The 17,587-nt window shown below is 39.4% G+C and overlaps 2 protein-coding genes across 6 annotated transcripts in view; both read right to left on the bottom strand.

Moving 5' to 3' along the window:
- The window catches only part of Tubgcp5 (tubulin gamma complex component 5), a 38,627-nt gene extending 21,353 nt beyond the window's left edge, over positions 1-17,274 (bottom strand). Inside the window, exons 1-6 of one of the 5 annotated variants that reach the window (XM_076851250.2) lie at positions 15,001-17,274; positions 11,897-14,856; positions 8,995-9,048; positions 8,753-8,861; positions 1,055-1,151; positions 590-669 (exon numbers count right to left, since the gene is read on the bottom strand). In XM_076851250.2, coding sequence (XP_076707365.2) covers positions 590-669; positions 1,055-1,151; positions 8,753-8,861; positions 8,995-9,048; positions 11,897-12,042 — 486 coding nt within the window. In that variant the 5' untranslated portion in view covers positions 12,043-14,856; positions 15,001-17,274. Of the gene's footprint in view, positions 1-589; positions 670-1,054; positions 1,152-8,752; positions 8,862-8,994; positions 9,049-11,896 lie in introns of those variants that run through there. The other 4 variants (XM_076851249.2, XM_076851251.2, XM_076851253.2 and 1 more) reach the window with 4 other exon arrangements.
- A 100-nt stretch (positions 17,275-17,374) lies between these two features.
- The window catches only part of Fah (fumarylacetoacetate hydrolase), a 31,004-nt gene continuing 30,791 nt past the window's right edge, over positions 17,375-17,587 (bottom strand). The window contains exon 14 of the mRNA XM_076851254.2: positions 17,375-17,578. Coding sequence (XP_076707369.2) covers positions 17,499-17,578 — 80 coding nt within the window. The 3' untranslated portion in view covers positions 17,375-17,498. The remainder of the gene's footprint in view (positions 17,579-17,587) is intronic.

Below are 17,587 nucleotides of genomic sequence, written 5' to 3'. Positions count from 1 at the left end.
TTAGAAATTAAGAGGATTTCATACGAAAAACAAAAATTGGAAGGATTTCACAAGAAAAAAACTGAGCAACACGGACAGAAAAGCAAAAAAACAAATGAAACTTTTCCCTAAATCTTGTAAGTGCTGCGGATAAGTGGCACACACCTATAAACCCAGCGGCTTAGGCGGCTGAGGCAGGAGAATTGCGAGTTCAAGGCGAGACTCAGCACCTTAGCGAGGTCCTAAGCAAATCAGTGAGACCCAGTGTCTAAATAAAATATTAAAAAAGGCTGAGGACATGGCTCAGTGCCTGGGTTCAATCCCTGATACAAAAAAAAAAAAAAAAAAAAAACTTCAAGTGCCTATTTTAAGAACAGAATGATTTTGGATGGCAAAAAATCCAAGATCACTGCTGTTTAAGGAATAGTTGAGTTTACCCCACTCAGCTTCCCAGTACAGAATCTTTACTAGTCTTCCATAATAAACTTCTACCCAGTGCAGAGTGTTCCTGTTTCAGCTAGGATGCTTCAGGGCAGAAGGACCCACCAAAATCATCTATATCACCTAGGCATGTATTTACATTTTCAATAGCAAAACCAATGCCACTTACTGGTGTGTCCACATTTGGACCAAGGTCAATTTCTTCACCTTCCATCAAGTATTTTCCCCAGTCAAAATCATCTTTCTTTTCTGAAATACAATAGAAGAATCTCTTCAGCTTTATCATAAATATCTGGGAAAAAACCATAAAACTGCAGGAAAAAAGTCTAAACAAACCTCAAAATAAAACACACTCAGGAAACAAAACTTCAAAACTTTGAAACAAACTAATGCTCTAATACATTTTACATTTTAATTAACTCATTCTCAAAAGTGAATTTCTCTTTATGGAACAAAGGTAGTTTAATGTACAAAGTCAGAACTTGTATTTTAAGTGAAAATTTGCAATGGCATCCAAAGCAACAGAAATAGTTTCAGATTTTTACAACTTTTAATAAAATCTCAATGTCTAAGTAATTAAGCAATAAAATCAGTTTCTCTTTTATTTCTTATGTTAAACTATCTGGTAACATACCCACTTCTTTCTCTCTTGGTGTTTCCACATAATTGCTGTTTGAAGGAGAATCAGACAGACACAGAAGGAGTGACAGTATGGAATAATGTGCATCTGTCTTTAAAACAAAAAATGCAGAACATGAATCAATGAGGTTGGTAAGTGCTTTCTAAACTAGATTGAGTAATGAAAGATAACCCCATGATAGCTATGTCCCCAATTTTTTTCTGGTCTTAGAAAACAAGTTATACCTAAATAAATCCTAACCTCTATACATCTTTCATAACTCAAATGATTACACATAAGGAACTTCAAAGCCATCTAAGGTTCTATACAGCTAACAAGTATAAAACACCTGAATGGATGATAGTCTTTACTCCTAGAACAACCGTAGTGTCTTGAGAGTGTGATCAAAAATGGATTTACTCTTGTGGAAATATGCATCATGAAGCTTAAAACATATCCAGTAGTTTTAACATATTTGTGATATATTTTATTTAACCAGTGTCCTATTAATAACATTCAGATTTTTTCCCAATCTTTTGCTATCCCTAACTTAGGTTGCTTCATAATTATGAGTTTATCTATATCACAAATTCCTAAAAAATGAAACAGTTAGCCAAAGAATATTTGCATTTGGAATTTTAAGGAATGCCAAAATAATCCCCATGCAAATTATTCATATTTGCATTTGGTACAAATAGTGCATGTATAATTGCAAAGAATATAAAATTAAGGATTTCCCATGCCAATTATTAATCAGATAAGTGAAAAATATTACCTCAGTGTTGCTTTAGTTTGCATTTGTTTTATGGATGGGTGAGTATTTTTTCATAAACTTAAAAGTCATTTCATTTTGCTTTATTGGAAACCAATTTATGCTGTGCCTAAGAATTTTCAAGTCTCAATACTTTTTACTTATAATTTACAATGATTTTCATACATCATTCTATTTACTTTATGAAAAGTACTGTCTTTGTATGCTGGCCTTTTTGTGAAGAGCTAAACATGAAAAAGCAAATTTTTTCTTTGTTCAAGTTTTTATCTTTTTTTTAAAATTTTTTTATTGGTTATTCAAAACATTACAAAGATTGCAGAATCACATCGGTTACACATCCACATTTTTACAAAGTGCCATAATAGTAACTGTTGTATTCTGCTGATTGTCAGTCTTTCCTTATTTACAAGACTGATTTCTAGATTGAGCTATTAGCTGTGCAGAAAACAGTGAACTCAGCAGGCCTGAGTTATTGAAGCCTTGTACATTCCCTCAAAGGTCTTATTTCATGAACGGCCCTTGCCTGGTTTCTGTTGACCAAACTCTTAAAATGTTAGAACTAATCAGAGTGTTGTAAATGTCAGGTATTGAACCATGCTGTACCAGTTTTCTAGATAGTTCGTGCAAATAATGTGATTTATGAGGAACATGTGCTTTCTTTGGGAAATGTGGAACTTCGACAATTTCAGTCACACAGGCATTACATGCTCAGATGAGTCCCCATCCCTCCCGGAAACCCCTAGAATCTGGGCTCAGGTAGCCAACACTGGGCACTTGACATGGCATGTAAGGAGAAAATGTGCAATCATCTGAACCAGACTCAGACATGGTATTATCAGATCAGAAATTTAAAATAACTATAATTAATATGCTAAGGACTCTGATGGGAAAAGTGGATTATAAAGAAAGATTTGAATAGTGATCACTAAAGTCTGGGAAAGGTGTGGGGAGATGCAAGGGTAGAAGAAGGAAGGTTGGATATGATCAATGAATGCTGTATGAATTTATGGAAGTATCACACTGAATCCCATTAATACGTATGATTAGGTACATGCTAGTTTTCAAAGAACTAATAGGTAATACAAGCAGGGAGAAGAAAACTCGGTAAAAGAATCAAAATGAAGAGCTACACATAAAAAACAAGGCAAAAGAGGCTGGGGTTGTGGCTCAGTGGTAGAGCACTCGACTACCATGTGCAAGGGCCTGGGTTTGATCCTCAGCACCACATAAAAATAAATAAATACAATAAAGGTATTATGTGCAACTATAACTAAAAAATAAAACTTAAAAAAAAGGCAAGAGAAATGATGAATGCCTTTTATGGGCTCATCAGTAGACTGGCACAAGCAAAGAAAGTGAGCTCAATCGTATGTCAACAGAAATTTGCAAAATTTAAAAGTAAAGAGAAAAATGAATGAAGAAAACAGAACAGAATATACAAGAACTGTGGGACACTACAAAAGACATAATATATCTGTAATGGGAACATCAAGAAAAGAAAGATAATAAATATTTAGAGAATGATAGTTTTCCCAAATTAAAGACAAATACCAAACCACAGAAGTTCAGAAAACACCAAGAAAGATAGATACAAAATATCTACACTAGGCATATAATATACAAATTGTAGAAAGTTTAAGAGAGAAGGTGCTCCTAAGAGGAACAAGAATAGGCATTACATTAGAATTTTCTTCAGAAACCGAAGAAGTAAGAAGGAAGTGGAGTCAAATACTCCAAGTGTTAAAAAAAAAAAAAAAAAAAAATTCCCTAGAACCCGGAATTCTGTATCCAGCAAAATTATCCTTCAATAGTGAAGCAGAAATAAAGACTTTCTTAAATAAAAAATTGAATGTATTTGTGCTAGTAGACCTACCCGGCAAGAAATGTTAAAAGAAATCTTTCATAGAGAAGGAAACGATACAGGTTGGAAACTAATTGAAGAGCATTAGAAAAGGAAAAAAAAATGAAGATAAAATAAAATCTTATATTTTGCATATTCTTAGTTGATCTAACAATAAACAGGTGTAATCCCAGAGGCTTGGGAGGCTGAGATAGGAGAATCACGAGTTCAAATCCAGCCTCAGCAAAAGTGAGGCTCTAAGCAACTCAGTGAGTCCCTGTCTCTAAATAAAATACAAAATAGGGCTGGGGATGTGGTTCAGTGGTTGAGTGCCCCTGAGTTCAATCCCTGGTACAAAACAAAACAAAACAAAACAAACAAACAAACATTATTATTATTATCACTTTTGGTACTGGGGGATGAATCTAGGGTACTTTACCACCGAGTTACATCTCTAGCTCTTCATATTTTGAGACAGGATCTTGCTAATTTGTCCAGGCTGGCCTCGAACTTGCAATCCTCCTACCTCAGGCTCCCCAATTCCTGGGATGACCAGGAGTGCATTACTGCATCTCGCAGTTTGTTAGAAATTATAATGGCAAAAATTATTCAAAGCAAAAAAATGATTTTTGCTTCTTAGTGAAATGAATGATGGTTATATTATAAGGGATGGAAGGAAGAAACTATGATTATTCTGTACAAGGCACCTACACTACCTGTGAAAGTAATATAATTATTTGAAAATAGATATAAACTAGAGACGACTATCAGAATGATAGCTAGGAAAAGAAGAAAGATCTGCCAAAGGAAACTAAAAAATAAAAATGAGAGCAGAGTCAGGTGCAGTGGTGCACACCTATAATCACAGGAAGTTGAGACAGGAGGATTACAAGTTTAAGACCAATGTCAGCAACTTAGGACCTAAGCAACTTACTGAGACCCAGTCCCCAAATAAAAAATAAAACGAGATGGGGACGTGGCTCAGTGGTAAAGTTCCCCTGGGTTAAATCCCCAGTACCCCTTCCCAAAATAAAAAAATAAATGAATATATACATATATGTATATATTCATATATATGTATATATTGTATGTTTGTGTGTATAAATATAAACACATACATACATGAATGATGAGAGAGAGATAAAGAGCAGAAATCAATGAAATTGAAAACAGGATATCAATTTTAAAAGTCAACAAACCAAAAGCTGGTTCTTTGAAAAGGTTAATAATATTGATAAATGTCTAGCTATGCTACCACAAGAAGAAATAGAGTACTAAAATCAGAAATGAAAGAGAGGCCATCACTCCTGATTCTATGGACATAATAAAGGAGTATTATGAATATTCTAATGCCTACAAATTTGATAATTTAGATAAAATGGATCAATTCCTTGAAAGACAAGACAAAATAATCCATTTAAAATTGGGCAAAAGACTTGAATGGACACCACAGGAAACATACATTTGGCTAAAAAGCTCAAAAGTTCTTGAAAAGATTTTCAACATCATTAGGTATTAGGGAAAGGTAAATCAAACCACAATGAGATAGTACTACATACTTCTAGGGAGTAATATATTGAGAGACAATAACAAGTGTAGGAAGGATGTGGAGAAATTGGAACCCTTATACATTTCTAGTAGAAATGTAAAATGACAAGATAACTTTGAGAAATAAGTTAGCAGTTTCTTAAAAGGTTAAACCTAAGCTTACCATATAAACCAGCAATTCAAACAAAAAGGAATGAAGTCATATGTCCCACACAAAGTGCCCCTGGGTTCAATACCAATGCCAAAAATAAAAAGTATTGGGGATGTGGTTTAGTGGCAGAGAAGATCTGGGTTCAATTCCCAGGACTTAAGGGAAAAAAAAAAGTTAACCTGGTCTTATTGTAACATTTTTTACTTTATAAACCTCTTAATTTTTTCTAATGGACTGTTTTATAGTGACACTTAGCTTAAAACACAAATATAGTTCACTACCTTACAAAGTTTTTTCTTTCTTTATATCCTAAGTTTTTCTTTTATTTTTCTGTTTCTATTTTGAGAGGGTCTTAGCCTCCCAAGTTACTGGAATTATAGGTGTGTACCCCAATGCCTTCCAGGTCAACTTATTATTTTTTGAGTGGGGGGTACCAGGGATTAAACTTAGGGGCACTTGACCATTGAAGCACATCCCCAGCCCTATTTTGTATTTTATTTAGGGATAGGGTCTCATTGAGTTGCTTAGCACCTTGCCGTTGCTAAGGCTGGCTCTCAACTAGGCATCCTCCTACCTCAGCCTCCCCAGCCGCTGGGATTATAGACGAGAGCCACATGCCTGGCTGGGTCAACTTATTATTGAGGAAAGAAACTTTTTTCTATAAATGTAGTGTAGCCTAAATGTACTGAGTGTATAAAGTGTACAGTAGTGCACGATCATGTCCTAGGCCCCCATTTCACTCACCACGCACTCAACTTATACATTCAGAGCAATTTTCAGTCCTATAAGCGCCATACATGGCAAGTGCCCTATAGAAGTGTTCCATTTTTATACATATTTCTTCTGGACCTTTTTTTTGTTTAGATAAGTTTAGATACATAAAAACCATCATGACAAGTTACCTACAGTACACACACTGACATGCTGTACAGGTTTATAGCCTACAAACTATAAACCATATCGCCTATGTGAGCAGTAAGACCGTACCACCTAGGTTAGATTATTTTGCAACACTCACACAATGACAAAACTACATAAAGGTGCATTTCTCAAAATGCATCCCTGTCACTAAGGGACACGTGACTGTATTTTAATTTAAATTAAACTGAGATTAAAATTTAAATGTTTAATTTAAATTAAACATTTGCTGTGTTGGAATGGGGATATTAATACATATTGAAAATGGTCTTCCATGGGATAAACACTGCTTAGGACATAGTACGTGCTACAAAAAAGCTTGCCGTTATTTTTATTATTCATATTATAGTGTAATGACACCTAAATTATTCCATTCTACAGTGTTATGGTTTGTTTCTTGATTGTCCCCTAAAGTCATGTGTTGAAGGCTTGGTCATCTGCCTATAGGGTTTATGGAAGGTGGTGGGGCCAAGTAGAAGGTAGTTCGGTTATTAGGGGCATGCACTTGAAAGGAATACTGGGGCCCTAGGCTCTTCCTCTCTTTCTCTGATACCTGGCCACCACAGGTGAGTAGCCTCCTCTGTCAGGTGCAATTTGCCTATCACGTACTGCCTTGCTACATGCCCAAAGGCAATAGAGCCAACTGATCATTGTCAGAAACCTCTGAAACTGTGAGCCAAAATAAACCTTTCTTCCTTTAAACTGAATTTCTCAGTTTTTCTGAGAAAATTTCCACAGCAATAGAAAGCTGACTAACACATAAAGTCTACTTAGAAAGTAAAATTAGTCAAGGTATCTAAAAAAGATCTACCTTCTCTTCCCAAGTGGTCCTTAGACTAAAGTGCATAGAAATGCATTTCTAGTCCTTAGGGCATGGATTCAAAACACTTCCACTCCCTCTTTCTTCCTGAAATACCTTTAGAACCATTTCCTTAAACTGATAGACAATTTTTAAAAAATTATATAAAAAATTATCTAAAGCTCTCTCTCTTTCTCTCTCTCTCTCTCTCTTTTTTTTTTTGTGGTGCTAAGGATCAAACCAGGGCTTCAAGTGTACCAGGGAAGCCCTCTACCACTGACATCTCAGTCTTAAATCTTTCTTCTGTATGATACCAATTTCCACAGTGTTAACAAATAAGAAAGCCTATCAATAATAGAAAATTCACCAGAGGTTATTGTGAAGATTAAATGAGTGAATATGTGAACAGTAAAAAGTTAACTGAGTAGGTTTAGGTTGCTTAACCCCTTAACATCCCACATCCCGGATGATCCTTGATGACCCTAGATGGGCTCCTGGCAGATACGTATTTTTTTTTTAAAAGTATTTTTAGTTGTTGATGGACCTTTAATTTATTTATTTGTATGTTGTGCTAAGAATCGAACCCAGTGCCTCACATATGCTAGGCAAGCGCGTTACCACTGAGCCACAACCCCAGCCCCCCCATTAAACCCCCAGAGGACTCTGCTAAGAAGAGTATGTCTGCCAAAGGCTTGGACCATGCTCTATCAGTGTGACCACAATTAATGCTAACAAAGTGAATTAATGTAAATGTCCGTTTCATGTGCCAGAGGCCCTCAGTTTGACTTCTGGGGGGCTGGAGTCTGAGTAGTTAAGGGCAGCCAAATGGGCACTGCATGCTTCCAAGACTGACCTTAATAAAACCCTGGACACCAAAGCTCAGGTGAATGCCCTGGTTGACAACACTTTACACATGTTATCATGCACTGTTACTAGAAGAATTAAGTGCATCCCTGTGTGACTACTGGGAGGGACACCTAAGGCTTGTGCTGGTTTCTGCTCTATGCACCTTGTCCCTTTGCTGAGTTTATCCTGAATCCTGTCACTGCAATAAGCCATTAAAAATAGTGAGGATATCAGCTTTTGAGTTCTGTGAATCCTTCTAGCAAATCATTGTTCTTTTGAGGCCCAATGACACACTATCAAAGTGTATCTGGCATCTACTAAATAAGAATATGCAGTTGTTACTAAATGCTGAGAAGCCATTTGGAAGTTTTTTTTGTTTTTTTTTTTTTTTTAATATTTATTTATTTATTTTCGGCAGACACAACATCTTTGTTTGTATGTGGTGCTGAGAATCGAACCCAGGCCGCACACATGCTAGGCAAGCGCACTACCGCTTGAGCCACATCCCCAGCCCGCCATTTGGAAGTTTTAAGATATCCAGAAAGTGCTATGATTTGTACCAATCGTGGAATGATTTGTACCAATCGTGGATCTTGATAGCCACAGTATGTTGAAGGCAAGAAGATGAATAAATAAGAACACGCCTTTTCTTTTCATAACAAACCTGAAGCAAACTTATTTGATGGCAACATTTAAGTCAACTTCCAGGAGATCATGTTCTAGCTAGTGGATAATACTAAAATAGAATGAATGATTATATATTAACAAAAATAAGCTGACAATAATCAGATTGAAAAAATGTGAAATATACAATGGAGATCTCATAATTGGAAGCATACCTTTATTTCTTTTATGCTGGGAAGTGATGAATTTAGAAATTCCTCAGTTAATTTCTTCCAACTAGCAGCTTTGCTGAGATCAGAATGAATAATAAATTTTTCATAAATTCTAAAATATATAAAAATATATTTAAAAATTCACTAAAGGTTATAAAGACATTAACAAGAAGATTAATAAGAAATTCACACATTTCTGAATATATATATACCTATATATACACATACATATAGAACCAACTTACCCTTCTATTGTCTTTTCTATTTTGTGGCTGTTGACATCCAAGAAACGATGAAATCTAATAAAGATAAAATGTGATTTTTTTATGCCAATTTTGTCATACAGCTAAGAAAAGTCACCTCATAGCTCTCCATATCCCCATGTATGCTATATTTTGCTATACATTTCCAGCGTGCACCTCTATCACCACTGCTCCACCATCAGGCAGGCAAACAATCACCATGTCTGAGAGAATAATCAGGCATTCTTTCCTCAGGACACAGGTGCACTCCGAGCCTGCCAACCCCGTCTTCTGGTTCCTTTGTCTTCACAAAAGGCCCTGTGTCTAAGTGTCTAAGTCCAGTAAAGTACATTCTTGGGCTGGGGATGTGGCTCAAGCGGTAGCGCGCTCGCCTGGCATGCATGCGGCCCGGGTTCGAGCCTCAGCACCACATACAAAACAAAGATGTTGTGTCCGCCGATAACAAAAAAAAAATAAAATAAAATAAATACATATTAAAATTCTCTCTCTCTCTCTCTCCTCTCTCACTCTCTCTTTAAAAAAAAAAAAAAAAAAAAAAAAAGTACAGTCTTTATCAGGTATTCCTGAAAAAAAAAATTTTTTTTTGGTACCAGGGATCGAACCCAGGGGCACTTAACAAGTGAACCACATCTCCAGCCCCTTTTAAATGCCTTTTTTTTTTTTTTTTTTAAATGGAGACAGGGTCTCAGTAAGTTGTAAGGGCCTTGCTAAATTGCTGAGGCTGGCCTTGAACTTGCCTCAGCCTCCTGAGCTGTAGGGATTACAGGTGTGCACCGCCACATTCAGCTTGTCCCTGATCTTTATAATGCCAGAGTGAAGGCCAGTGAAACTTAAGGACACCTTCCCTGATTTTTTTTTTTTTTTTTTTTGAGAGAGAGAGAGAGAGAGAGAGAGAGAGAGAGAGAGAGAGAATTTTAATATGTATTTATTAGTTTTCGGCGGATACAACATCTTGGTTTGTATGTGGTGCTGAGGACCGAACCCAGGCTGCACGCATGCCAGGTGAGCGCGCTACCGCTTGAGCCACATCCCCAGCCCTGAGTGATATTTTTTAATGCACAAAACGAAATGCAAAGAAAACCAAGTGTACTGAAATATAGTTATCAAATTTTAAAAACTCTATGATCTATTAACAGATCTATTTATTGATTAAGTCACTAAATAATAAGATCTAGAAATAAGTCCAAGGTCTATCATTAAAGTAACAACAAACAATATATAGAAATACCTGCAACAACTATAATATGATATGAAAATAATGTGATTTCTACTGGTGACAAAGTCATAGATAAACTGATACACTAAGGTTTGTTGTCTTTGTTCGTAATTGATGAAAAAAACTTACTTTTCAGTCCCAGGTTAGTGTGATTTTTTTTTCCTCATCTGAATTCACAAATACCTGAATTCTCTTCAGACACTCAGGTTAAGAATCCCTACTATACATCATAATGTTACTAACTTTTGTCTCTGTCTTTTTTAAGGATAGAGGGTATCCCTCTTTCATTTCTGACTTTTTAGGGCTCAAAAAATGATCACAATTTTAACAATGTAAACATGATCCATTCATTTTTCTTATATTAAAGCACCACTGCTTACTTAAGTCTGGTTTTCCATTGTTTAGTAGCAAAGCCAGCAATCTGTACTTAAAAGTAGATTCCACCATTTAATAACACATCTAATTCTATTCCAGTAAATGGCTTGGTGTAACACCACTTTACCTATTATAGTTTAGTTTCTCAACCTGTAAAAGAAAATAGTAACTTCTTATGTGTCTCCCAATTCAAAAATGATGACTATTTGTTCACTGACATTTAAAATATTAATGGAAAAATTTCTTGGGAGGCAGCATTTAAGTTTCTGTGCTAGATGAGCTATTTCAAACTTTGCTATTTTTATAAATTACATTTAAGAAATGAGTTTGTTTCATTCATTCATTTATTTATTTTATGTGGTGCTGAGGATCAAACCCAGCGCTCTCCGCTGAGCCAAAACCCCAGCCCCAAAAATGAGTTTATTTCAGAAATTTGACTTGCTTTATATGAATCTGAAAGCCCTCAATTCTCATAAACCAAGTAGGTAATTTATGTAACATTTTGAAAAACTATTCACTATTCAAGAAGATTTTTGTGATTGTGAGTTGGAGGTGAATCTCAGTAGTAGAGCTTGAGCTTAGCATGCATGAGGCACTAGTTTCAGTCCCCAGCATATAGAATTGTTTTTACTGAAATTAAATAGATAGAATGTTAACACTGACATTCTTTTATCAATAATTCTACTATGGTAATGATCATAACAGTATTGTCTAGTCTACATTTTCCATAAAGGAAAACAGGAGATGCGACTCCATCTATTTAAAATGTATAAATCTTAAGAACTACTTATAAGAGAACCCATAATTAAAAACTGTAGTAATGACTTAGCACAGGATGTACCAATAATTGTTCTAGGTTACTTACATTCTAGCTGGAGATGGAGATGTGGGAGACAACAGTAAACAGCTCCAAAATTCACTTACCCATCCATTCAAAACAATTATTTTTGATGTGCAGCGTACTGCGCTAAGCGCGGTGCGGACAGCAGGGAAGAGAACAGAAGCAGACCCACTGGCTTGAAGCGCGACCAATGCTAACGGGGCCGACACTTCATGACCCATTCACCGTTTAAACTGCGTGTCATCCGCGAAAGGGACCCAGGAGACAACTGGGCGCCGCGCAACAGCAGCCGCAGTAAGCAGCAACGCCCCCAAGGGTTCCCCTAGAGGGACGCGCCCACTCCACCCTCCCACGGTCCAGCAGCCCGGCCGCACGCACCGCCGCTACCCAGCAGGCGGCCCCGGCGACGGCGGGCAGCCAGGACCCAAGAGCAGGGCTCGCTTGCCGCACACCTGAAGTTGGACCAGGCGAAGTTCAGGGCCAGCTGGAAGTTGGGATCTGCCTCGTCATGGAGGCCAGACACACGCCGGATGAGCTCTCGCACGTCCCGCTCTTGCTGTTTGTCCAACCGGGTCCAAGACGGCACCAGCCGGGCCATTTCCCAGGCGTTCCGGCCGCGCCAAGTCTCTACGAAGTAGCAGACGTTCTCGCGAGAGTTTGGGTCGCGCGTGGCGCGGCGCCTACGCGAGGTTGATACATTCTCGCGAGAATTCGCGCTCCTTTGGTATTGGTTCTTGGAGCTTTCTTTCTTTCGTTCTAGGCTCGAAGGTTTTTTGTTTATTTTTTCCTTTTTATTTATGTTGGCGCGTCCTTAAAAGGAGGGCACCCGTGTGCATGTTCTAGTCGCCCGGGGTAAATTTTGAGTGCTCCCAAAGAGTCGTTATTATTAGTAACCAGATTAATAAGGGTCGCTGCCTATCTTGATTTATGGCTTAAATTCTCGTGTATTTTGACAGCAGTCAAGTTAGTTCTACAGTTCGGTGTATGATTCGCACCTTCATACCTTATTGCCATGACCTAGTTAGTTGCTCATCCTTCTCCAGCTTTCAGTTTCTTCTACTATAAATGATCTTTCTGTGTCATCATCCAAAGGGCCACACTCCATGGTCTACATATAGCAGGTGTTAGCAAAGCGGATTGTCTTGGCATTCGCGCTGAGTGCTGTAGCCTGGCTCCTGCGCTCACCTATTCTTTGGCTTCTAGCTCCAAAGTGGCCAGAGGCAGATTTCATAATCCTATCTGGCTAAAGGTGGAGAATCATCTTGTGTAATGAAAAATGTACCTCTAAGTTATTCCCCTTAACTGCTGCTTGTAACCATTCCAAAATCTATTCCATATATTTTTTTCTCCTCTTTTGGGAATCTACTAGGTTTTCACGTAGCTTATTGCATCTCATTACTGTAGCAGTACATAGCTGATATCACCTAAAACGTAGACTGCACAATTGCACAAATGCATAAGGAGAAAATTGTAGGGTAGAAATGATTCTACCCATAGGAATTCATACTCTCTCCCTGGGCAGTGTTTTCTACTCCGGTTTCAACTATCAACCCTATGTTTGTAACTCTCAACTCTGTATGTGCAACTGTGTATTTCTTGGCAACCCAATCCATAATCTAAATACTGCCTGTATATCTCCCCAGATCGGTGGGTTATATGTATGCATAGATAGTAAATGTATTATTTGTTTCTTTCTTTCTTCTTTTTTTTTTTTTTTTTTTTTTTTTTTGGTACCAGGGATTGAACCCAGGGGCTCTTCCCTCCTGATTCACATCCCCAGCTCTTTTTTATATTTTATTTAGAGACAAGGTCTCCCTGAGTTACTCCTGAGTCTCACCTTGAACTTGCAATTGTCCTGCCTCAGCCATCTGAGTGCTAGGATTTCAGGCATGTGACACTGCACTTGGCTTATCTGTTTCTCTTACTAGAATGTCAGTTCCATAAATCTTGTTCCTAACCAAGCCCTGGCACTTATAATCACAGCTGAGACTCAATAATTGATGAAGGAATAAATGAATGTCTACAAGGTTGGCTGAAACATGCAACTGAATTCATTCTCTTGCCTCTCTTTCAGCCTCTTCCTCCCTTTCCATTTTTTTTTTCTTTTTTCGTGATGCTAGGGATTGAACCCAGGGCCTTGTGCATGGAAGGCAAGCACTCTACCAACTGAGCTACATCCCCAGCCCTCAGTTTCCAGTCTTGAGATATATACCACTATATCCCACAGCAAACAGTTAGAAACTTGAAAGTTATGCCAGACCCCTCTTTCCTCTCAGTAATGATTTCTGAATCTTCTCTTAAGTCTACTTTCTCTTCTCCACTGCCTTGATTCAGATCCCTGACTCCAGGACACCTCATTACCTGTGTCTCTGACTCTATCACTTTTCACACCATTTCATCCAGTCTCACAAAGTCAAAACTGATGTCAAACTGAGCTTGATGGAGGCAGGAGGAATGCAAGTCCAAAGCCACTTAGCAAGGCTCTAAGCAACTTAGTGAAACCCTGCCTCAAAATAAAATACAAAAAGGGTTGGGATGTGGCTCAATAGTAAAGCACCCTTGAGTTCAATCCCCGATAAACACCCCCATCCCCATATGATGTCACTTTGCCACTTCCTTGTTTGCAGAAAGATTTTTAGACTTCAGCACTAGTCACATTTGGGAATGGATAATCCTTTCTTGTGGAAGGCTGTCTTGTGATCTGTAGGACATTTACTGGCTTCTTTGGCCTCTACTTGCTTCTAATATGACTCCTGCCAGCCTCCTGTGTGAAAACAAGATGTCTCCAAACATTGAAAAATGTCCTCTGGGGGCAAAATCACCCCTAATTAAGACCCACTGGCCACAGCATATATTTCAAACTCCTGAGTATTTAGAATTTAGTATTCAGGGATTTTCCTGACCTTGCCTTATCTAATATGCTTCATCTTTTTTCCAAATACTCCTATTCCGCATTGAAAAGTCATTTTCAAGGGTAAGAAAACTCAATATCATAAAAATGGCAGTTCTCTTCAGATTAATCTGTGAGTTTCACTCAATCTGCAAAACAAGCTCTAGGTGATCTGGCCTCCTGATAACCCTTGACTTTGAGTCCTACTGTTTTTTCCTTCAGGCACTTGGAGATAATCTGCAGGGAGAAGGAAAAGTCAGCAAAAAGATCAAGGTTGCCAGGATAGCTGTGGCTTTGAGAGGCCTTGACCTTGAGAGGTCACCTGTCTAAAGTCTGTTACTGAATGCCCAGTGGTTAAGGCAAGGCCAGAGGGAGATCCTCTACAGATGACTGGGGTGTTGGATCCTTCCAAAGCATGTAGTTCTGTAGGCTTTTTTTTTTTCCCTGTAAGTTCTTAAGTGACCATATGCTGATGAAATTTCATCCCCATTGCAAATCCAAAGTGATAGAAAACGCTGAGACCTGGTGAGGGAAAGTCCATGTTATTGTGTCCACGTATAGCCTCTATCCCTTCCACTATGGCCATTTTGTTCATGGTGCCATTGAACAAACCCACAGTGGACAGGGAAAGAGCTGTGGCACCCAAGACTGGATCACCTCATCCACCTGATAACTGAGAACTGCTTCTGCAGTGGATGCCCTCTGGCTGGCATTTAGTGGGCAGGCTTCCAATGTTGCACAGTGAGGTAAGCATTGAAATTCTCCTTCTGAGGATGAGTAGAAGCTCCATACAGCATGCTCATCTGCCATAGACACTCCAATACCAGGGGTCTTCTGACTCTTTAGGCCTAAATGGCAGAATATCTTACGCCATAGTACCGACCTGTTCTAGAGCCCTTTGCTACTCTGGGCCCCATTCAAAACCAGCAGCAATATGACACACCCAGCAAATGCATCAGATAGGCATACAACATGTTCTATGCATTGCCTCAAAAATCCAAAGAGACCCATTAACCACTAAGCCTCTTACTCCATGATGGATTATGCAAGGTGAAGCAACACATTTCTCATCTTAGAGGGACATCCCAACATGTCCCAGGCTGCTAAAACAACAACAACAACAACAACAACAACAACAAAAACCTTGTGTGGCAGCTCCCTGAGATTCCAGATGTTGGAGCAGGGGTTCCTCTCCCCTTCTGGCCAGCATGTGTCCTTCAGTGCTTGCTAGTTCCTACTCATAACACAACAGCCATCCATGAAGTTCTGTCAAGATGATCAGGGACCCATAGGACATGACAGCATACCTGGAAATCTCTGAGGTAATGCAGTAAAAGTGTACCATAGTTTCCTCAGAGACAAAAGTGAATGAATGTCTTTGATTATCTATATTGATTGAGATACAATAGAATGAATTTTTTCAAGTGGTTCTTAAGCTTGTGTTACACAGCTTGATCTAACAAAACTGCTAAGTCCCAGCCCCAGACTATTTAATTCATATCACCTCTTTGCTTTCTCCTTTTGCTAGGCTGGAACTATGGTGTGCTGGTTGGAGTTCCAGTAGCCTCTTTGTATCACCTGCCGAAGATGGCAGAGCTGAAGAAATATCTTTAATGACTTTGTGGAGCTGCTAAACCAACTCCCTAATTTCCCTAACCCCAGATGCTTTCATGTGAGAGAGAAATACCAGCCTCCTTGGTGTTCCTTAGAAATGATAAGCAAGTTTGGTCCTCAGGGTTGATCCCCATTCCTGGAACACTGTGCCCTGGATATCCATCTGGCTTGCTCCTTGACTTCCTTCAGCTCTTTGACAGAGTTGCACTAAGAACCTAAGGCATCAAAGGCCTTCTCTGACCAGCATACCTACAATAGCCTGCATATCCCCTAATATTCTATTGAATTTACCATCTGCCCTACCACATAGCTTTCCCTATTTGTTGCCTATCTCCTTCCACTAGAATGTAAGCTTCCCAAAGGTAGGGGGGTGGGCTATTCCAGTAATGCTGTGTCTTTTGTCCCTAGATCAGTGCCTAACACATAGAAGGTGTTCAATAAATATTTGTTGCATGAATGAATGGATGACATGACCTAATGTGCAGGCCCGGCTTCCTCACCCATCTGCCCTGGTGTAAGGCTCATCAGGCCCAACAAAGGTCACTGCTGGGTACCTTCTCTCCCTGAGGTCACCCAGGAAACAGGTGAGGACCCGGGCTGTCTGTCTGCAATGAGTGGGGCAGAGAGGGGGGGGCAAGGCTCTCTCCTGGCTCTGGTGGGCTCAAAAGGAGGAAAGCTACCTCATGGTTCCTTCCTCTCCCATCACAGTTCAGAGGTGCACCGAGGACTGGGGATCCTTCCTAGGGTTTATCACATGAAGACAGCCACAGGTTCTGGAACCAAGTCTGTGCCCTTTCTGTGCCTAGATCAGTCAGCCCCAACAGACACTGGACACCTAGGAGTGCTGTGATGTGCAACTTTACGTATCAACTTAGGCCACAGTACCAGAAATGTGGTCAAACATTATTCTACATGTTTCTGTGAAAGTGGTTTTTAGATGAGATTAACATTTACATGAGCAGACTGAGCAAAACAGAGGACCCTCCATGAAGGAAGAAGGCCTTAAGGGAAAAATTATTGGTGCCCCAGGGGAATAGGGGATTTTGCCAGTCAATCCACCCTGCAGACTTTGGACTTGCCAGCCTCTAGAATCACATGAGCCAATTCATTGAAGTAACTCAATATCTCCCTCTCTCTCTCTCTCTCTCTCTCTCCACACACACACACACACACACACACACACACACACACACACTCATTCACACAGGTGCATCTTGTCAGTTCTGTTTTTCTGGAGAACCCTGACCAATTCAGGAAATACTGGGAGTCCTGGGATCTCTGATGAGAAAACTCTACCAAGACCTCACCCGTGAAAAAGAGTCAATGAATGGACACCTCCTAGGAACAGCACGCACCCTGGCCCACTGGATCAAATCAGGAACATGACAGACGCTGCTGGGCCTACTGCAGTGCAGGCCTCAGAGCATGGGGACAAAACACTGTGGCTTTATTCATTCCTGAATGAAGAACAGGCCTGCACCACAGAAGGAAGCCCGTTACCGAGGCCTGGTGGGGTGGGGTGACCTTTGCTTCCAGGATGGCAGAGCGCCTCATGCAGGCGAGAGAGCAGGCAGCACTTTTCCAGTACACTGGCCAAAGCCGATGCGGTGACCATTCCCCTGGCAGTGTCCTGTAACAG

This window comes from Callospermophilus lateralis, chromosome 3, assembly GCF_048772815.1.
Source record: "Callospermophilus lateralis isolate mCalLat2 chromosome 3, mCalLat2.hap1, whole genome shotgun sequence".
NCBI lineage: Eukaryota > Metazoa > Chordata > Mammalia > Rodentia > Sciuridae > Callospermophilus > Callospermophilus lateralis.
Note: the sequence above shows the minus strand (reverse complement) of the source record. Positions and strands in the feature narration are given on the sequence as shown.